This window comes from Toxorhynchites rutilus, chromosome 3 (assembly GCF_029784135.1).
Source record: "Toxorhynchites rutilus septentrionalis strain SRP chromosome 3, ASM2978413v1, whole genome shotgun sequence".
In the NCBI taxonomy this organism is placed as follows: domain Eukaryota; kingdom Metazoa; phylum Arthropoda; class Insecta; order Diptera; family Culicidae; genus Toxorhynchites; species Toxorhynchites rutilus.
The window spans coordinates 232,798,903-232,822,074 of NC_073746.1; the positions used below are offsets into that span (position 1 = coordinate 232,798,903).

A 23,172-nucleotide genomic window follows, 5' to 3' on the forward strand; every position below is an offset into this window, starting at 1 on the left:
TCGAAGACTTACGAGGTTGAACAGAAAGATTATTGGTACATGAAGCCAGCGATCACGATGCAGGTTCATTGTTTATTTGAGCTGCCATTTGTGTGTTAAACATACCAACACTAAATAATTAAACGCGACATTCTTATAACTTGAATAGCATGACCGATATCGATTTTTTCTTTATCACTGCTGCTTCGTTCCGTGATTCCAATAACCATTTTGTAATGAAGCTCTAGATTTCTTTGTCTGATTTTTTTTGAAAACATATACAGCTCAATCAACTTAGGGCAGGTATTAATGGAGTATTGAAATAAAGAATTCCCGAGAATGGATTCACAAGTAAATTTTTTATGTGGATTTTAGCGGTGAAAACAATCTGACAACATAAAGGGTGTGTCACATCAAATTGCATCAAGGAAAAAAACACTGTAGAAATTCGCCCAGTAGACCGATCCTTTTGAAAATTTTAGACAGTAAAATAAAAACTATTAAACAACTTTTGGCATTTTCTTTTTATTCATACTTCGAGCCCAAGCCCGTATGCTCGCACCTTCCTCTTTACCCCGTCCATAAGGTTCTGTACGTCAGGTTGTAGTTTTTTTTTGAACAGAAATCCATTTTCTCTTGAAGTCCGCCTCCGATTTGACAACTTTTGGGTTCTTCCAAAGGGCCTGCTTCATAATCGCCCAATATTTCTCTATTGGGCGAAGCTCCGGCGCGTTGGGCGGGTTCATTTCCTTTGGCACGAAGGTGACCCCGTTGGCTTCGTACCACTCCAACACGTCCTTTGAATAGTGGCACGAAGCGAGATCCGGCCAGAAGATGGTCGGGCCCTCGTGCTGCTTCAATAGTGGTAGTAAGCGCTTCTGTAGGCACTTCTTAAGGTAAACCTGCCCGTTTACCGTGCCGGTCATCACGAAGGGGGCGCTCCGCTTTCCGCAAGAGCAGATCGCTTGCCACACCATGTACTTTTTGGCAAACTTGGATAGTTTCTGCTTGCGAATCTCCTCCGGAACGCTGAATTTGTCCTCTGCGGAGAAGAACAACAGGCCCGGCAGCTGACGAAAGTCCTTTGACGTAGGTTTCGTCGTCCATTACCAGGCAATGCGGCTTCGTCAGCATTTCGGTGTATAGCTTCCGGGCTCGCGTCTTCCCCACCATGTTTTGCCTTTCGTCGCGGTTAGGAGCCTTCTGAACCTTGTATGTACGCAGGCCCTCCCGCTGCTTGGTCCGCTGGACGAATGAACTTGACAAATTCAGCTTATTGGCGACATCCCGGACCGAACTTCTCGGATCACGTCTAAACTGCTTAACTACGCGCTTGTGATCATTTTCACTGACGGAGCATCCATTTTTGCCGTTCTTCACCTTCCGGTCGATGGTTAGGTTCTCGAAGTATCGTTTTAGTACTCTGCTGACCGTGGATTGGACGATTCCCAGCATCTTACCGATGTCCCGATGTGACAACTCCGGATTCTCGAAATAAGTGCGCAGGATTAATTCACGACGCTCTTTTTCGATCGACGACATTTTTCCAAATTTACGAAAAATTGACAGTGAAGCATGGCCAATGTGATCTATACACTCTTATCTGATTATAAGCGAAAGCTGAAGATATAATTCCTAAAAATTAAATTTCTACAGCGTTTTTTCCGTGATGCAATTTGATGTGACACACCCTTTAAGTGGAATTCGAAAGAAACTAAATAGCGATACAAATTACTTTCCGGGGAATGTTGGAAAACAAATAAATCAATTTAAAACAAACCGTTATTATTAATTAAGCTAACATTTTTATCCATAAAACTACAAAACAGAAAATAGAAGCAATCCCAAAATGAAATTTACGCGAAGTTCAATAGAAATAATTGGTGTAATGTCCACGTGGACAACAGGAGGAGAGGTGTAGGAAAAGTCCACGTTTATCCACGGTGGGGGAGGGGGGTGTTCACGAACTCACGTACGTAGCTATCACACACAACATATCCGATTACGCCACACTAATCCTTGTCGTCGTGGACCTATTGTTCAACCGATGAACTGGGAGGATATGACGAATGGATGAGTAATTCGAATGCTCCCAATCACATGCTACAATATTCATTAGGCAGAAATCAATCACATATAGTGTACCTTCATCCAAGCTGAGATCGAAATATCAAATATCTGTACTTTGCCCAGCATCATTCACACCAAAATAGTCGATGCAGTGCTGAACTCAATTAACTTACGCCAGATTGTGTTCAAAATAATCATCACTAATTCAATATCACTGATTTTCGAGACTTCCTCGTCCTCCAGTGAAGACATGAGAACACAAAATATGATGTTGCGTGTATGCGATACTTTTTCGAGAGAATGTTAGGAAAACACTGCGTTATCGAACCATCCCAGGTCATCGATTTTGGCGACTTGATTACACTACAAGTGTCTCGGCACTGTCCGGAACCCATACATCACATCAAATCACCACTTTTCCCGTCCAGAAAGCAATAATCCGCTGGAAATTACTTCCGCCTTCGCACTCACCACGTGGCGGATCCCTGTGCGTACATGCGAAGGCCGTAAATTATCATATTTACACGAGCGTAATAAAACTGACACCAGACATGTTAAAATGCCATAAATTTACGATGATGTGAAAAAATGGCAAACGTACCGTACCGGAGAAAGTAATCCTCTGGTCGTAAACTGTGCGCTTAGCAACTCCACGCGCCCCCAAGCTCGGATGTTTAGGTGGCAAGAACCGCACATTCGATTTGTAATTGATGTAGCGTTGATTTATTGGATGCGTCATTTGACAGAGTGAAATAACTGAGATATCGAGAAAAGGCAAGTATTTGACCTAAATACGGCTGATTCACGAGAAGGAAAACACCGCCAATGCGTCATTCATGATTGAGAATAACGAAAAGACGGCGCAAAACCTCCCTACACAGAAAATATAACCATGAAACAAGATATCAATTGCAAGTATTACGAATAAATATTTAAATTTATTACCGCCGAGCTCGAAGGCAAAACAGCGCACCAATTGGCATCGCAATCGATTCTCTGGAAATGCTTTAGGGTCACGAAGTGCCCACGGAAGGAAAAACATCCGAGGAGGAAAAACCTCGAAGTGGTTTCCTTTCAAGAAAAAAAAGTAAAACGATGAATTCTAAGTATTTTTCCGGTGTGTAGCGGTGCTCCTTCGAGTTGCATATCAAAAGAGCATCGATGGCGAATAGAAGAATAATCCATTTTCCGTGACGCTAAAGTGCTTTCGGAAATGCCACCATCCAATTCAGAAAAAAGCGAAATAAACCAACACCAAAAACTGATATATCCAAACGAGATACTGCTGCTCACCACCGTTGCTCGAAACGGGAGCGGAGAAGAAAGATTCCTTTTAGCATTTAATTTTAATGTGAATAAGTTTTCCTTCAGCGCATTCGGTGCAAAAAAAACTATCATCCGGAAGCAGACCCTAGCAGATAGTAGTCGCTTCCGTCTATCGGTCTCCGGATTCGCATTATCCTATAAAAATGATATGGATATATCCGGTTCCGGATTTGAGTTTTTTTTTATCTTTTGCTCTCTAAAACTGCGATTGTTTTCCATTTCCACCTTCCCTCCCACACTGACACCTATTTTTCGCTCATGTTTTACCTTCACCGTCTTGTCTTGCAGATCTTCCCACGCTGAAACTGGAACTGGGGACGAATATGAACCCGGAAGACATCGAGGAAGGAGACGACGTGTACTTTGAATGTAAAGTGAATGCAAATCCTTCTGCATACAAAGTGGTGTGGAAGCATAATGTAAGTACTACTTTCTTCCGCTGCAATCGAATCGATTGCAGAGCGAAACTAGATGAAATCTTCATACTATTCGCTAACTTAGACAATACGGGAAGTGTGGTAAGAAGTAAATTGATTCAACGAGCCATAATTACAGGCGGATTCCGCTATTGAATTTTCTCCCCGAAAGTACGTTCATAGAGTATGAATATAACAGTTCAAATGAGTCATAAGAAATTGGTAGTGTCTGGGAAGCTGCAACAATCATTGATACTTTGGTAGACGTCGATTTGTTTCAAATATTTACTGTCATAGATCGTATTGTAATTTCGACTGTCGTAGGACTACCATTGGATCAGTCCTGAATAAATGAAGAGAAATTTTGAAAGATCGCTGGAAGTTTTTTCTTGTAAGTGTATGAGTGGATGATTATGATTATGAAATTTTAATTTTTAAACGAAAATACATAAAATTCCAATCTTTAGATCTTGATCACCCAAGCTCAAGCTCAAGCTCAAAATTTCAATCTTTAGATCTTGTTGGTGGCCCTGAAAAAAATCGATGGGTTTACGTGGCTTTGTAGAAGCAGCTGAAGATGAATAATACATTATTTATCCTTTTTCTCGCTAGAACAATACACGAGATCAGTGTTCTAATTGCCAGTATGTATCTCTTCTAGACACTCTCAGTCGCGCATGGCGATTCTATACATGTTCCACCATCACAATTTTCTATCTTTGATAACGCATAATATCATAATATCTTGGATAACGCATATACCACTATGTTCAGCCAGCAAAGAGATATTAACACTCAAAACTTTGCGCCTCAAACGTATCGCTCTCGGTTCCTAAATGATGAACTTACACCCCAATACAGAAATGAATGGCGTAGTCTTACGTTGAAATAGATTAACTTCTTTTGTTTGATAAACGATGGAATAAAACACGCTGCGACAGGAATCAAGCAGATGACGATGATGTTTTGAATTATATTCTTCTTTATATAAATATATATATATTATATATTTAAAATTAAAAATTCCCGGTATATATTATACCGGGAATTTATAATTTTAAATCTTCCCGCTGATCATGCTTCAATTTCTTTTTTTTTATCATACTACTATCAGTGGTCTTAACGTCAATTTCGAGTGCGATCTATCATTTAGTTCGTTTCTTTGTTGTGCCATTAAAAACAAGTTAACTTCTCTGGTTCGTCGATTTTTTATATAGACAATTCTATTGGTCAAAGATATTGTGTCAAATTTAATGTAGCAAAAAAAACTTATTGTGTAGAAACGTTGAAAATGCTGCAGAATACATTTGGTGACTCAATTATGTAGAAAACAATGGTATAAGACATTCAAAAACGCCCGACAAGAGATGAACTATTCATCACGTCAAGGACGACCATCCAATTCTTCAACTGATGAAAACATCGACAAAATAAAAGGAATTGTGCTGGGAAATCATCTTTTAAGATGATCCTCACGGACCTCAACGTGGAAAAAATATCCCTCCCAAGACCGTTCGTTATATTTTGGTCAATGTTTCGTGTATGAGAGAAGCCGCAGCGTGACTAGTGCCAAAAGAACTAAATTTTCTTCGAAAATTTCATCGCAATCTAGTGGCTGAAGACAAGCTTGAAGTATCAAATTCTGATCCGATGTTCATCCTATTCCCGAAACTCCAATTACCGCTTCGTGGGACCTATTTCGATATCATTGAGAACAAAAAAAAATGAATTCGCTGCTTTAACTTAAGGCAATTCCTGATTAAAACTATAAAAGGTGTTTCGAAACAATCTATGTTTTGTGTGTTGCTTCAGAAAGGGCCTATTTTGAAGGCGACAATATAAATGAGCGAAGCTCGCTAAACACATTATTATTTTTTTATTTAATTGGCTTTCCGTCTTATGACAAGGCTTGATGAATATTATACCTCCAACTCACTCGGTTGTGGGCTGTCGGTCTCAAATTTCTTGGGTATCACGTACTCGCCGCCGGATTACGCTCAACCTGGTCTAAACCATCTAGCTCGTAGTGTTCCTGGTCGTCTTGTGCGTGCCGGATTTGAGGCAAACACCATCTTCGCAGAGTAGTTGTCCGGCATTCTTGTAACATGCCCTGCCCACCGTCCAGCTTTAACCACCTTTTGAATACTTGTTTCGCCGAAGAGCTGTGCGAGTTCATGGTTCATCCTTCGCCTCCATTCTCCGATATCCTGCACGCCGCCGTTCTTAGTACTCGGCTTTCGAAAACCCCGAGCACTCACAGGTCCTCCTAGAGCATTTTCCACGTTTCATGCCCGTAGAAGACAACCGGTCTAATAAGCGTATTGTACAGTGTACACTTTGTACTTCTCATGAAACACCTAATAAAGTTCATTAACTTCTAGTCTTGCAAAAGGCCAATCAATCAATGAAGAGTCCTGGAATCGAATCCACCATCATTCGCTTGTTGAACGGAAGTGCAGCCATTCAGGCTACGGGATCCCCCTTGTTTGCTTCGCTGTGGGACATCTATTTTTGTATACATTCTGACTGGCAGGAGAAACACACAGGGGTGAAGCTTGCGAAGAAATGTCGTTTCGCTTTACTTTTTCTCCTCCATTCATTCTTTGTATCGAACAAAAACGTTGTGTTTAATATCAGCATCAAGAAAGACTGTTGTCTGCTCGCTAGTTGGTGCAAGAATGTGATTTGAAATCACGAATGGAATTATTTATACCCAATAAGTTGAAAACGGACCGAGCATAAATTGAGATATTTCCTCGCTCCACATTGTCCGTAGAAGGTACACTGCATTTGAATTCGATTCGCAGTAATATACATATACTGTACATCGCTGATACATTGAGTACTCGTTATTGACAGCACAGATAGCTAGGCACAAGAACATACAAAACAAATGTATGAAAAAATGGGAATACTTCCAATTTTTGTTAATTGAAACCTTTCAAAAATTAGGAAATCGTAATGTTTAGCATATTGCACAAAACTGAGAATTTACGAATCGATTGGTATGCAAATCAACAAAAATCTGTTTGCAGTAAAAATAGCGTTTAACGTCAAAACTATTTCATAAAAACTACAAGTGGGTCTGTGATATCTGTGATATAACCGCATGGTAGACGTAGGACTACTACTGGCTCGGTAACATTTGTTTGAAGTTGCGTCTGAATCACTTCTAAATGAATGAATGAATGAAAATTTTGAAGAAACGCTGAAAGTTTTTTATGTTAGTGCGTAAGAGGATGAGTATAAGTATGGAATAATTTATACAGGGATACAAATGATATTCAAGTCATTTGAACTTATTAGTGGTCCTCAAAAGCTCCGAGGTGCCTTGATATTGCGTCCATGTTCGGGAACACATTCCGATCAGCACAAATCCAAGCTAGTGAAAAATTACTCGCAGCTTGCATGTATCTGTTACGATGGTTTCCCCAGGCGCATTTAGTCACATTCCGCACACGTTCCACATTCGCACACATTCCGATTAGAACAGATGCAAGCATCGTCAATGAGTTAGATTGTTATGATTTCAATAGCTTGCCTTCGAAACAATTTTTGAGCTATTGAAACAGGTTTTTGGATCAATAAGTAACAATCATATAACTCTAGGACATTTTATCTTTCAAATAAAGTGAGTATCATACCCAACGTTAATCGGATAAGAATTATAAATGCTCAGAGAAGGAATCGATTCCTCCTCGGAAATACCTACCACAACAACAATACCTTCCTTCCCGACAATTGGAGTCATCGATCGATTGCAAACGGTGCTTGAAAGTTCAATAATTGAAGTGCTGCTTTCACCAAACAATTCGGTTTCTTTGTTTATGAAATATTTTATGACCCATATCAAACCTGTCGTATTTTCCGCCATCGAATCCATAACCAATGGCACCATTTGTACGCAATCTGTATCGAATTATAAACGACACTTCGTTTTTTGCTAAAGGTTCCATTCAACCCGGCGACAGAAAAGAAATGGGATTGGGAGAAAAAAGCATAGTGTTCAGGCGAGTGAGTAAGACCATTCTCCAGTTATTTTGTAATCACAACTAAATGGATTTCCGACCAGGCGCCAGTTTATATACAGATTTTCGTGATTTCAATAGTCTGTTTTCAAAGCAATTTTTAGGTTATTGAATCAAGTTTTCGGGTTAATAATTAACAAGCATATAAATCTTAGACATTTTATCTCTCGAATGAAGTGTTTATCATACCATTTCGTTCAGCCGGAAAAAGGTATAAACGTTCAAAACCTTGCACTCCAAATGTAACGCTCTCCTTTTCGAAACTTTGAATTTACACCCCGGTACAGAAATGAAAGACGTAGTCCTACGTCAAAACGTGATCGTTTTCTGATTCGACACTTCTACTGAAAGACGTAGATCTTCGTCAAAAAATATTATTAATAATTCATTACGTTTTCCTAACCATCATGTATCGTTTGAAGTTTGATCCAATATGTACCAATACGAGCAACCACGAGCAACCATTCCGAGCTGTTGCCCTTTCAATTACAACTTTATTCAGAAACAAATTACAGATTGGTTGTGTCACTGGAAGACAGTAAACTACTGCTGAAACAGGTTTCCTGTTTCATGCATATGCGATAAGCTGTAGTGCTCCGGCAAGGAATTTGAGCATATTTCCTGGTTGGTGAACGGAAACCTTCTCATCTTTCCATCTGACTATATCTGATCCACCCCTGTTCGGAACAAAGTCACCGATTTTCTCTATGCTTGTCTTGCCTTTTCGATATACAGTACCTTCAGATCCTCTTGAGGATTACCCTTGCCCTCGAGCAGAACACGCTCTTGCTCCTGGAGAAATAGTTTTCGCAAAAAGAAAAATCCTCCCCTTCTTTCATTGCCGATTTCCACGCTATGGTTGCATCTCCAGCAGTGTTTTCTCTCTTCGGCTACCTTTGGAAGCATTTTTTCCCAGACTTTTTCCCATATTCTTTCGACTCGAATAGTTTTCCAGTTTTCCGCTGTCAGCTCGTTGCGGTTCTCATTCCCGTTGATATCTTATTTACATATGTCTTCTCAGTGATGCCTTCTCTTTCCTACCCTACCCAACTCAGAAGCGGTGCAATTTGAGTAGCTGCCTTACAAGGGAGGAAAACTTTCTTTTTTTTGTTTCCACTCGATGGAATGTTCCGTCCATCCGCATGCAAGTATAAGAAGGACATTTTTTGTTGCTGCAGCATAAATGAGCAAACGACGATGATTATAGAAGGGGAAATTACCAGTTTTCGAACGGCAGCCGGAACTGACACTTTTCTAATAGATCGAAAGCTCCACGAAACAAAGTTTTCCAAAGATGGAAAAGTTTCTGCTTCTGTTTTCGAAGATCAAAGCACTTAGCTGTCGTTTCAGAAAGCGCTGGAAATTTCAAAAAACGTCAATAAGGCATGCGAAACAAGTTTCCCTCTTAATGATTTGCTAGAGATTTTTTTTATAAACATAACACTCCGCTGCGACGCTGGCGTTTAAAATATATTTCACGCTGAGTGTTCGTGTTAACATCCTCGTTAGGTGCAATCAAACGCTTGTTAATACAGATGTAATACATGTACTAGTAGGACCCCAGCTGTTGAAATAATATACACGTTATCTTCATCCGTGTGCAGTGGAACCGAATGAGTTTGGTGTAGTTTTTTTGCTTCCCTTTGCTTTGCGCTTTCCGTTGTGGACATAATGCGAATGTTAATCAACATGCAACATCGACCTCACAACATCCGAATTATCGCAGTGAAATTCATATTCTGCATTTACTTTAGCATTTTTCTCATCAGGTGCGGCACTGCCAAACCGAACAGTGAACTTCTTATTGCTACTTTGGCTTAATTCCCATATCAATATGCATTCCAGCATCCCCGTCGTACATGTGGCTCATCATTCGATCGCAAAAATGAACCGAAAGCATCCCCTGAGAGGCACGACTACCACCATTTTCCCATCAGGCCAATTTCTTCAGTTCTATACGTCCTATACGTTTCTATACGTCCGTATGTGTGTGTGTTACTGTGTGCACACAGGCGAGAGTTTCCTTTTCCATCCTACATCATCTCGTCTCATGAATATTACATTTTCCACTAAATGTCTCAGAATTTTCCTCGACATGATTCCCTCTCCCTTCTTTCTCAAGCCCAGAGTCGCCCAAAATGGGATGGGTATTGAAAGTTTTCGTAGAACCTCATTCGTTCCCAGTCAATGTTGTGTCACATCTTCTCGGTGAGACGAACACGAGACAAACATGCAGCTGTCGACCAAACCTGACCGGCCGGGATCGATGTTTAATATTTTCCAGCAATTTTTTTATGTTTTTTGTTCTTTTCTTTTCCGCTGTTCACTTTTTGGCTGAACGATTCCACCCTGGAACAAACCAGCCTAAATGGGAAGGAAACAAAATTCCTACTCGGCCGTAACGATGATGAACCCAGGCTGGTCCGTTTCAGACTCGGCGAGAGTGAAACGTGGGATCCACCTCGTCCAGTTTGGTCGGAGAAGGCTCTGCAGATTGACCGGAGCTTCTCGAGTTTCGGAAACATAGGTTGATGAAATTTTCAAGAAAATCTCTCCCTTCGCTCGAGACGAACGGATGGGTGTGTCTTGATATATATATATTTTTTGTCTCTGAGGGACACACCATACTCTTTTCCATTCCGAATCACTAGATCTTTCAGAAATTGAATGTTGAATGCTATTCAACAAATTGATGCTCGATTTGGCTTCAGTAGCTGATAACGAACCATATCAAGTCAGCGCCGAATGTAGTGTTTTAGAATGATTGTCGTTTTATCTTCAGTTTTTCTCAGAGGCTCATATGATATCAATGGAAAAACCTTGGAAACCTTGGAAAAACAATTCGGATTTTTTTTGTTGTGCTAAAGGGAACTGTTTAATAAAATTCCTTTGTTTCGCTATAATCGATTTAATAAGGATGGTTATTCAAAAGTAATTTTTTAGAGTATGGTTCTATATGTACAGGGCGGACTCTAGTATATACTGTCTCGGATTTTTTTCACTGTATATAATCGAATCCTGTATATAATCGAGTCAAACAAATTTTTTTTATTTGTTTTTTATGCATATATTTTTTTGATTTTTGAATATAAAAGAAGAATTTAATTTTCGATTCATCCTTTTGAAATCAGAAAGCACCTTTCTCACATGAAAAAAATAAATTTATTCAGAATCTCTCAGGAGGTGATAGATGATCATATTTGATAAAAAAAATCCTTCTTCGTATTTGTCCGAATGTCAACAATGAGTTATAGAACTTTTTTTTTGTTTCGGACTCTGTTGCCTCCAACTGGCTGCACATTAAAAAGTACTCTACTTGTCTGTACTAAAATTTAGTACTGAAACATCTAAATTAGTTGATTTAAATAACATTTTGGAAGTTAGTAATTTTTAATTGTTGTGTCCCATTCACCCGAATACCATCAACCCGAAACACGTTTACCCGAAGCACATTTACCCGAATATAACACATACCTGAATGACAATCACCCGAATGCAACAAATGTCCGAATGTGACATTTACCCGAATGGAATGTTTACCCGAAAGAAGAAGAAAAAATTCGGACAAATCAGATAATGAGTTTTGTTGAATACCCTTTTGATAAATAAGATTAAATCAAAACAACAAATAAAATAAAAAATTGTAATGAGGAAATTCCAAAAAGATGTTGAGGCCTAGAGATCATTCAGAAATGAGTATGGATTATGGAATGTTCCAAAAATTAAGCAGGTAATTTTAACATAAAAAATATAAAGAATAAATGCCATAAAAATGTGAAAAGAATTGACAAGAAAAAAATGGTACTTACGTATTTACTCCCGCAGCGCAGTTTTTATCATCGGAAGTCAATGCATGGGGGCGAAGTCCCAATGTAAATGTAAATGTAAATGTAAATAAAATTCGCGTTTTATTCGAATATATCCTTCTTTCGGGTAAGTGTCGCTTTCGGGTAAATGTTACATTCGAGTTATTGTTACATTCGGGTCACTGTCGAACTCGGGTAAATGTTACATTCGGGTGACTGTTACATTCAGGCAATTGTAGCATTCGGGTAAATGTCGCATTCGGGTATTTGTAACATTCAGGTGAATGGAATTCGGGTGAATGTCTTTCGGGTGAATGGGTTTCGGGTAAATGTGACACAATCATTTTTAATGTGTCATTATTAGTTTTATCCCAGAAATTCAAATTTAACTTGATTGTTTCTATCAACTAAATTAAAGTTCTCTAACCGCTCTATTTGTTCTTCGACACCCAATTCTGTTCGACATTAATCATTCCTGGTGAAAATTGAAGCAAAATCTTCAAGAATAACGATTTTTACCCCACTGTACTTATAATAGCCACTTAAATTTCCCTTTTTAATTTTTTTTTCAATTTTTTTAAACGTTGTAGATTCTTCGTAATTAAGGCTAACGATATCATACACACTGTCCTACAGCAGGCCTTGTCATGTGTAGAATAAGACTCAACGTTGAAGTTTTGTTCGTAACATTTATGGCTCTTCAGTTATTAAGCCACTGGATTATTCTATGTGGTCAGATGTTGAAGCAAAACCAAAATTCTCAAAACTTTTTGGTGCACCCTGTACAAACTGTTACCAAAAGAGCTCAAACCGAAAAATAAAAGATGTTTGATGCACTTTTTGAGCAAGCAAATTAATGTCACTAGGTTTGAAAAATAATTCTTTTCAAAGTTTTTATTTTAAATATCAAACTTTTGTTTCTTACTTTTATTCATTTTGATTGATTCTGGATTCTGGATCATCAACATTTTTGCGAAACTATTGTATTCTCGCATTAAGAGCATTTCGCTGTCTTATGTTTGATTTTATTTTGAGTATTTCTTTTAGCAAGACCGTTTATATTACATTTTCAAGTAATATTACAAACTGTAGTGTCCTGGGCGCATACCAGGTGTGCAAGTTGAGATTGTCTGACTATTTTTTTAGAATTAGGATGCAGGAATGTATGCATTTCTTCAATTTGACATATATGTAATTTTTTTCATCTGCCATTAAATCGAAAAAATATGTTAGTGTCATTCTGCCAAAAAAAACCACAAATTATACTATCCCAGCACTTTCCGCTGAAGGACAACAGAAAATCCAAACGATGAATTATAAATTGGCTGGTTTTGCTCATTTCAGACAGCAAAACTGGGGCTCAAAGACCGGTCGGAGTATCGAATTTTTGTTTAGATAAGCCCTGCGTTTGCGCAGTGGATTACGAGACGATGTATGTATATGACGCATAAACCGTATCCCGAAATCTTTCGTTGAATCTATTAAAAAATGGTCGAGTTATAATAGTTCGAAATATTACATTATTTAATACGTTCAGCGTTTAAACTTTCAACTTGCCCCCATATCTCCCTGTTAGCCGTAGTCCTACGTCAAAGGTGACTTGAGTGCTTAGCGTATTAAAAATGCATTTTCGGCGCTCGCTACTTTTGTTTTTTTTTTATTTGAAGAAAAAAGTTATCGAAGCACATCGTTTACTTGTTATAAAGTTATTTCGAGAACCCTAAGCGCAAAAAAAATCGTTGCTTTCACTGCAACCGTAAGGGACGAAGTAGAAACCATTAACTGTGAAACCTTATCGCACCCGCCGTATTCTACAGACTTGTCCCCGTCAGATCATCACTTCTTCTGAAATTCTGAACGAAAATTTTATGAATAGTCCATACTACTACCAACAAGTATCTCATACATTGAAAGAAGAACACTGTTACTTTTGGCATTTTTTAAAAAAATACCAATTTAAATAGAAGTTTTAAAAAATTGAATTACCGAGAAAATCGAATTTCATTTTTTAATTTTTTTTTTCAGAGTAATTTGAGGAAAATGGTTTTGTTAATTTTGAAAATTTAAACAATTCCCTACATTTCATTCCTCGTTTTAAAATTTGTTGAATTTGTTGAGTTGAAAAATTTGGGAAAATATTGAGAAAAAAAACTATGGCCCTTTTCAAAAACTAGTCTAATTATTTTTTGGAGATTTCATGTATGCACAGTTGCTCAAATGACCAATGTCTTACCACAACCAACATTCCACTGCAATCTGAGATAGTGCTGCTAGATTCTAAATGCTAAAAGAAATTCGTCCTTTGAAAATATGTACGTTATATCGAAGTTCCCCTGTAATCACATTAGTATACCAGGAATCTGCATTTCCAATCTGGAATCTGAGTTTCAAATTCTGGAAACAACCAGACTAATATTTTGTGGTCAATCGTGATGACGTTATACATAATGCATGAGCAATGTATGTTTCAACCAAAACACGTGTAAGAAAAGCAGTTGTAAAAAATTAACTGAACATTCAAAATAGCCGTACTTGTCAGCATAAGTGAGAGACATGAGTAACAACATTATGCCTCCAAAAAATCTAGAATCGAATAGTGGGGGTAATGTGGTCACGTGGTGTAAAGTGGTCACCTGCTTGTTTGGTAGTATAACTATTGACTATTGACACCGTATTGATAATCATCTTATGTTTGAAGAATTTCATGACTTTTGAATCATCCAGTGGAGCTGTCGCATGTCCATATATAAATAAAAACAAAAAACGCACTCTCGGTAGCCATTCGGCCGTAGTTTTGTGCGTTTCGAATTTAAGGAATTTCTAGTGAAGTTTGATGATGATGAAGACCCACCTCATACCCCTACAAAGGTTTGAACTGGCCGATATATATATCTAATAGATAATATTAATGTTTAACCCAATTAAGAGAACAGTATTATAAAACCAAAATCAAAGCGAACTGACTCTGTTACAGGCATGAATTTCAATCAATCGTACATTATAAATAGACAAAAACTGCAAAAGAAAAACAATGATCCTATCTGTATCGACATTTACATAATAATAATCTCAACTTCAGGCCCAATGTTTTTTTTTCAAGGCATGTCAAGAAAATTTCCAACCCGGGAAGATCCTTGACAGATTGGGAATTGAACCCAATGTCTAAAAGTGTCTACTTAGAACATGATAGAGATCTGCCACAATTCAGCAATACTCGATATAACCATCCGATAAAAAGATAGTTTCAGACCCCACATAAAAATTTCATTAGGTATCAGTGTTCTGCCAGTGTTCACTTAACATAATCCAGGCCCATCAAACGCGTGCGAGGCTCAAACTTCCGTAGACTTTAAGATACTTTAACAAAACAAACAAAAAAAATATCATCATCAGTACGAACATGGTAGTTAAATCTGTAAATAAATTTTAGAAATTTTAATCAATTGGAAACATAAATGAATTATTTAGAAAAAATTGATAAAACCAGTTTACAAAACAGATTTTACGTGTGAAATACGCATTTTCTCAAACTCTGCCATTGTTGCCGCACATTTAATTTCTCTGGGCATCGAATTGAAAAAAATTATACCTTTATATAACAACGAATTCTGCGACCTACTAAACATAAAGTTGAGTGTTCTTGCATCATCCGCGTTTCTTGTATTGTATCTATGAACATCACTTCCTCTTTCAATTCGATCACACAAATATCGAGGCAGCATATCGTTTAAAATTTTGAAGATGAACACCATTGTCAGGTAATAGATTCTCTGCTTCACAGATAGCCACTGTAGCGCGTCCAACATCAAACTAGAGGAAGTGTATCTACTACATCTTAAAATCAAACGCATTACTTTATTTTGTAAACGCTGCAATTTCATTAACTGTGTATTATTTGCAAGGAATAGGATCGACGAGCAAAAATCTATGTGCGGTGAAATCAATTATTTATACAATTTAATTTTACTGTTTATTCTCAACTCTTTCTTCAAACGACACAAAACGTCGTACTTCTTGGCAATCTTTCTGATGACATTATTAATGTGAGACTTGAAAGTTAAGTTGTCATCAATAATAACTCCTAAGTATTTGATTTCCTTTACGCGTTCTAATGTCTCACCATCTATTTCAAAATTTACGTCAATACTGGAGTTTGCTGCAGAAATTAGCATGTATCAAACATGTTTTGCCAAAATTTAACTTTAATTGTTTAAATTTAAGCCACTGAGCCAGAGAATGCAAATCTTCGTCTATATGCTCCGCGGTTTCTTTTATATCCTTAGCTGCGTTGAAGAGGACAGTTTCATCCGCGAACAAATTAATGTCACAGTATCATAAGACTCGTCGCAGATCATTTATATATAAAATAAACAAAATGGGCCCTAAGACACCAGCATCAATCTTTGTGTGGACACCGACTGGACAACATCGTTGCTGGACGGGCTGGACGGCGAGGGATCGAGTACCTTTCTCAAGGCAAGAGGGCGGAGGTGGTAGCGCTGGAGTAGAATAGAGTTTTCAAAGGGCCTTTCTCAAGGCTAGAGACGAATGAACTGCAAAAGAATCATTAAAACGAGTCTTTTGAGTTCTGTCGCACAAATAGCTTTCGAACCATTTGTACGACATTCCTACAATTCCATTGCGCTCCAATGTTTGTAACAATAAGGGCCTAGAAATTGTTTCAAAAGCGCGTTTAAGATCCAGAAATACCGCAAATATAGTCTCTTTCGCCTCGATATTCTCTTTCCATTTTGCTAATACCAGATTCAGCGCGGTTTCACGCGGTTTCGCGATATTTCACGCGGTTTCTCGATATCCCGACTGTTCTGGTATTAGCAAATTGTTATTATCTATAAAATGTACCAGCTGACCTTTCACAACAAGTTCTAACAGCTTCTCTAATATGTGCAGCATGTTAATAGGGCGGTACTCTTCTGCTTTATCCGTCCCATTAACTTTGGGAATTGGAATCACAAGGGATTCCTTCCAAACCTTTGGCACGTGCCCAATTCGTAAAGATTCATTTATCAGGTTCAGCAGATCGTGTCCAATGATATGAAAGCAATCTTGAATCACTTTTGCGTTGACATTATCGGTACCAGCCGATTTTTGCAATGAAAAACAGATACCTTTCAACTCAGCAAAAGTGATAGGTGAAAAACAATCTAGTCTGCAATTGATAGTAATCGGCTGTATTATTTCGTCAGGTTCACTGACCAACGCAATACTTTGGTTGATCAGCAGAACACTATTAACGAAATAACTGTTAAATTTATCTGCAATAATTTGGTCTGACTGTTCTTCTGATCCTCCGAAAACTATGGAACGCGGTATACTATTTTTCGAATTTGATAATGTTTTTAATATTCTCCATAGTCCTTTACTATTATTTTGATATTCATCGATTTTCCTCTGTATATATTCACATCTAGTCTTTTTCAAGGTCCGTGAATTTATGTTCCGCGCTAAGGTGTACGTGTTCCAATGGTTTTCTAAATGAGTTCTCAAAAACTTTTTGTACTTTTTGTCTCTTTGGCGTTTGAGGGGCATCAGATCCAAAGAGTACCAGCTGTTCTTAAATCAACATATTTTTCATCTACTAATTTATTCGTACACTCTCCTAAAATATTAGTTAGAATAGCCGCTTTATCATTCAGATGTCCAGTCATTGCTGCAAAATCCAGGCTTGCCGACACAAGCTGAGACATGGCTTCTTTAGAATATCGTTTCCAACATTTGATTTTTACTTTATTTCCATCACTGTCATTCTGTCCATTCTCAATATAAACAAAAATTGTCTCATGGCCAGTTATATTAAATTTGGCATCGGTCGAAGAATGAACAGTAGCAAAATTTGAAAAGACGTGATCAATCAGAGTTCTACTATGTTTAGAAATCCTAGTCGCTTCGATAACCGTTTGTTTCAAGTTGAAATAATGCGATAGTTGTTTCAATTGATTCGAATTTCGTACATTGAGCCAATCATTATTAAAATCACCAGCAATTACATTGAATTTGCTGCAATCAACGATATTTTCCCACCAGTTCTCCAAAGTTTCAATAAATCGCTGGTCGCTGGAACTAGGGGAATGGTATACAATCCCATAATTTCCCATCTGCATTCCCCTTCAACTGAAACAACCAAGAACCAATTATTTTCAACAGCTTCGTTTAACCGAATGTTGAAATTAACTGATTCTTTTGCATAAATTGCGACACCTCCTGTGTGTTTGGAGTGCGACAAGCAAAAAGCAACTTTATAACCTGGTATGCTGTACTGGTCAAATGATTCTTCATTAACTATGTGAGTTTCAGAAAGAAAAACCATCTGAGGACGCATGTTTTCTACAAGTAATCGCATTTCTGCGTAATTTGTAGAAAGCCCAGCTATATTCAAATAGATTATTGCTATCTTACTTTCACATGTAGGTTTCCGCAATTGCTATTTAGTTTGAAAAATGTTCCTTTTTTTTGAACATTGTGTACTATAAGCTGTATGATTTTCATCCAAATTCATTTTTTGTTCCTTATTAACTTTCAAGCAATTTATACATTTCCATTCTGTTGATGAACACTCAGATGTTTCATGTTCTCCATTACATCTTGAACATGTTTGTTCTTTTTTGCAGTCCGTACTCTTATGCCACTCTTAATTCTCCACGTTTAAAACATCGCAGAACATTAAAGGCCTCAATCACATTACATTTATTCCACCCAACGCTTACTTTACCAGCAGTCATCAGGTGGCCATAAGTGTCATGATCAACTTCAATAATTGTGTTATATTTATTATATTTCAAGTGTGGATTTTCGTACTTAGCAATAACCTTAACATCAGTGATAGAAATTTTATCATTCTGACTCTTCAAAAAATCGATGCAAACCTCAGAGGAATATCGATCACTCATCCCAATAATTTTCAATCTTGGTTTAATTGGTTTTGGTATAAAAGTATTAAACCTCTCTCCAAGATTGCTTTCAATTCCTTGTTTCACATTTTCTATATTATCCCCTGCCGCACATTCAACAATAATCGAACCATCTTTACCGTTTCTGATATTGGCTGAGACTTTTTCCATCTCTCTTTGCAATCCCACAAATCTAAAACACATCTCGCACGCCACATTTCTGGTTCGACAAACATTCATCACACACAAACTGAATATTCGGATTATCGGCAATCAGCTTCGCTGTTGCTTTTGTAAGTGAGGTACAGCGTCGATGGTATCGAACACCGCACTCACCTACACAAGCAACAGGATTATCGCTTATCATTATTTTGCCGTCGCACGCTTTGCATTCGATCATCTCGAGTAAGCCCCGTGCGGCAGCAATGGCAAAAGCGGAATAAAACAAAAACAATTAGACAATACACAAAACACAACACAAGCAACTACGGTTGCTATCCTGAGCGATAGCGAGCCGTAGCGCCGTGACACTAAATCGCAGGAAAAAAACACGGAATAATTATCAGCATGCAAGCAACTTGTACTTATCTGATAATTATCTAAATTCGCCATCTATTGCAACAATTTTCATCAAATTCAACCGTGAAGCTCTTTGTCTCCGTATTGCGTTGGGATGTATGCCCTTAACGCATACCATGAGCCTCGAGGTTTTGGCAGGCGTACTCCCACTAAAAGATCGCTTCAATTTATTATCTCTTCGGTTCCTCATCCGGTGTAAGGTTATGAACCCATTGGTGATCGGAAATTTTGAGCAGCTGATCGAGCTAAATTCTCACTCTGGATTCATGAGCCCATATCATGAATTCATCTCCATGCAGGTTGATCCTTCTTCGTATATTCCCAACCGTGTTTGTTTTCCTGACTACATCAACCTGACTACAGTACATTTTGATCTGTCCATGAAGCAAGATATCCATGAATATTCAGATTATCAACGATCGAGGATCGCTCCAACGATTGAGGATCGCTCCAACGATCTTCGATGCAAAGTATGGGGGTATCAATTCTGATAGTATGTACTTCACTGATGGGTCCACTATAAACGAGTTCACAGGATTTGGAGTGTTCAACAAAATTTTCAGCACCTTCCATAGTCTTCAGTTTCCTTGCTCATTGTATATTGCTGAATTGGCAGCGATACACTGGGCGCTGGACAGCGTCGCCTCACGACCTGTTGAACACAATTACATTGTAACGGATAGTCTTAGCTCCGTCGAAGCTATCCGTTCAGTGAGGCCGGAAAAGCACTCGCCGTACTTCCTTGAGAGAATACGAGAAATTTTGAGTGCTTTATCCAGACGCTGTTATGTCATTACCTTTGTGTGGGTCCCTTCTCATTGCTCAATTCCGGGTAATAAGAGGGCTGACTCATTAGCAAAGGTAGGTGCGATTGAAGGCGATATTTCTTCTTCTTCTTCAATGGCACTAACGTTCCTAGAGGAACTTCGCCGTCTCAGCGTAGTATTACTTGCGTCATTTTTTATTAGTACTTAGTTGAGATTTCTATGCCAAATAACACACCTTGAATGCATTCTGAATGGCAAGCTCTAGAATACGCGTGATCACAGTGCAAGTCGGAGGAAATTTCTTTGACGAAAAATACCCCCGACCAGAACGGGAATCGAACCCGAACACCCGGCATGTTAGTTATGACGCTAACCACTCGGCCACGGGAGCACACGATATTTATCAGCGTCAAATCGCCTTCAATAAATTTTATTCTTTAGCCCGTAAAAATACAATCGCTAACTGGCAACGCAAATGGAACGAAGGTGAATTGGGCCGGTGGCTTCACTCGATTATCCCTAAGGTTAGCCTCAAACCATGGTTCAAAAGTCTGGACTTGAGTCGGGACTTTATTCGCACCTTCTCTCGAGTCATGTCCAATCACTGTTCGTTAGACGCGCTACTCTTTCATTTCAATCTGGCCGGCAGCAATATCTGCGTTTGTGGCCGAGGTTACCACGACATCGAACACGTTGTTTGGTCGTGTGAGGTGTATCTTGTTGCCAGATCGAATTTAGAGAACTCCCTTCGGGCTAGAGGAAGGCAGCCCAATGTGCCGGTGAGAGATGTGTTGGCTCGGTTAGACCTTGATTACATGTCCCAAATATATGTTTTCCTTAAATCTATCGATGTTCGTGTGTGATTATCCTTAAATCCTGATACCCTCCATTTCTTCCTTTGTGAGTGATTGGTCCGCTTGCTATAAACAGGAGAATGAAATGTAAATTCACAATAGATGTACGAATAGATTTAAGAATTGAGTGTGTGTTATTATCAACATTGTAATAATCTCCTTATACCCCATCCTTTTCCTGAGAAAAATATGTCACCCTTCTAATCTCGAGTCCACCGCGAGTAATCGGTTTCCCACATTAATAACCATAGATTTAAGAAAATTGTTCATATATATAGTTTTAAAAATATATTTAAGATTTCGGCTCCTTTAAACTTATGTAACTGAGCCTGTAAAAATAAACGAATTTATAAAAAAAACCCGTGAATTTCACACACACAAAAACACTTTTAAATCAGCACTATATGAAAACAAACTACCATGTTCGCCAAAAGAAAAAGAATACCATTAGTTTATTTGTACTGATATTTGCAACAAATCAACAGTTTGGACGACCGTTCACATATTCTAGGGGAAGTGAACAGAGATTTTGGTCAATTTCAGCGATTATTTCGCATATATCGCAATTCGTTGTTTGGGAGGTAAAGTGGTCAGAGGACCATTACTACTGGCAATGTTCTGTTTTCAAAAGATGATATACCTTATCACCTACTGCTGTGGTTTTGACCCAAGAAAAATATGCCACCCAAACCAAAAACAAGCTTCATTTTGAAAAACGTTATGTGTTTCCTACTACGTTTTTGTACGTATGAGAAAATTTCAATTACGATTCGAATTCCATTCCATCAGTAGGAAGACAACACGATTGTCGCCGTGCATCATTCATCTTTCAGTCAATTCTCCCTTAATCAGAGCGATAAGAATCTCCCTAACTGGCGAAGTTTTCTTTTTTAATTTTACATATAACTGTTTTGATACACAAACAGACATCAAGAATATATGCAGATGCATATGATTTAAAAAATAACAAAGATTAATATCCACTCGTATGTATCATATATTATTTTATTTATTTTAACGTAACCAAAAATTAAGGCTGGGAATCAATACATCCAAGTTTATCTTCTATTATTCATATCTCGACATTGAAAGGAAATAACGGATTGCCGGTTGGTTTGTTTTCATAAATATCATCAAGTTATACGATCTTGATTATTTTTTACTTAAATTTTCTTTTATTCCTTCATTTTGTTTACATTATGATTGAATAACACATTTCAAGTGATCAACCTAGGGTTCTATATATTTAAGTTCCACGATTCATCGAAAGGAATCATAACTCTTCGTCATTCCTAGCTATGCACGGATACTTGCAGAGCAATATACTACTGCGACAATAACGCACAATGGACTAGATACCGCAAAAGCGTTCTATGTGTTGACTTTCCACAGTGGGTTAAGCGCTGATTTTTCATCGTAAGGATTAGCCCATTTTATAAATATAGAATATTATATATCATAAAACATGAATTCATTATTTAATAACAACTTTTATCCTGAAACTGAATCTGAATTGAATCTGGAACTAAGGAATCACCGTCGGCAGAATGGATACAAAACATCACCAGGACCATGCACAACACCTCGGGATTTCGCATTCTACTTATTACCCATGATATATATTTGCATTTTCATTTATAAATATTTATTATTTATTATCTTGAGAATAATGTTCATTTACAAATAAATAGATATGAAGGATTTCTGTTAACGGAAGAAGGGATTATTTAAGCAGTCTCAAGGGATATACTTCTATCAATGTAAAAAAATCAAATCCGAATTTAACAAAACATATATATATTTACATAGCTATGAACATGACAACAATTCAATTTTTCAAAAAAAATTATTTCCATACAGCTACCATGGTGACAACGATCGAGAGGCCGAAATATATTCATAACATTCTACGATTTTGTATCATAAAATTTTATTAACCAATTTTTTCAGCAGATTCTTTCAGTATTAATTAATGGTAATAGTTATAGTTATAGTTATAGTTATAGTTATAGTTATAGTTATAGTTATAGTTATAGTTATAGTTATAGTTATAGTTATAGTTATAGTTATAGTTATAGTTATAGTTATAGTTATAGTTATAGTTATAGTTATAGTTATAGTTATTGTTATAGTTATAGTTATAGTTATAGTTATAGTTATAGTTATAGTTATAGTTATAGTTATAGTTATAGTTATAGTTATAGTTATAGTTATAGTTATAGTTATAGTTATAGTTATAGTTATAGTTATAGTTATAGTTATAGTTATAGTTATAGTTATAGTTATAGTTATAGTTATAGTTATAGTTATAGTTATAGTTATAGTTATAGTTATAGTTATAGTTATAGTTATAGTTATAGTTATAGTTATAGTTATAGTTATAGTTATAGTTATAGTTATAGTTATAGTTATAGTTATAGTTATAGTTATAGTTATAGT

At 37.4% G+C, this 23,172-nt stretch overlaps 1 protein-coding gene across 3 annotated transcripts in view; it reads left to right on the forward strand.

Moving 5' to 3' along the window:
* Positions 1–23,172, forward strand: part of LOC129774902 (hemicentin-1) — a 723,141-nt gene that overhangs the window by 443,640 nt on the left and 256,329 nt on the right. For all 3 annotated transcript variants that reach the window (XR_008742804.1, XM_055778958.1, XM_055778959.1), the window contains exon 10: positions 3,664–3,794. Coding sequence is in view for 2 of the 3 variants with exons in the window: in XM_055778958.1 (XP_055634933.1) it covers positions 3,664–3,794 (131 nt within the window). In the remaining variant the exon portion in view is untranslated. The remainder of the gene's footprint in view (positions 1–3,663; positions 3,795–23,172) is intronic.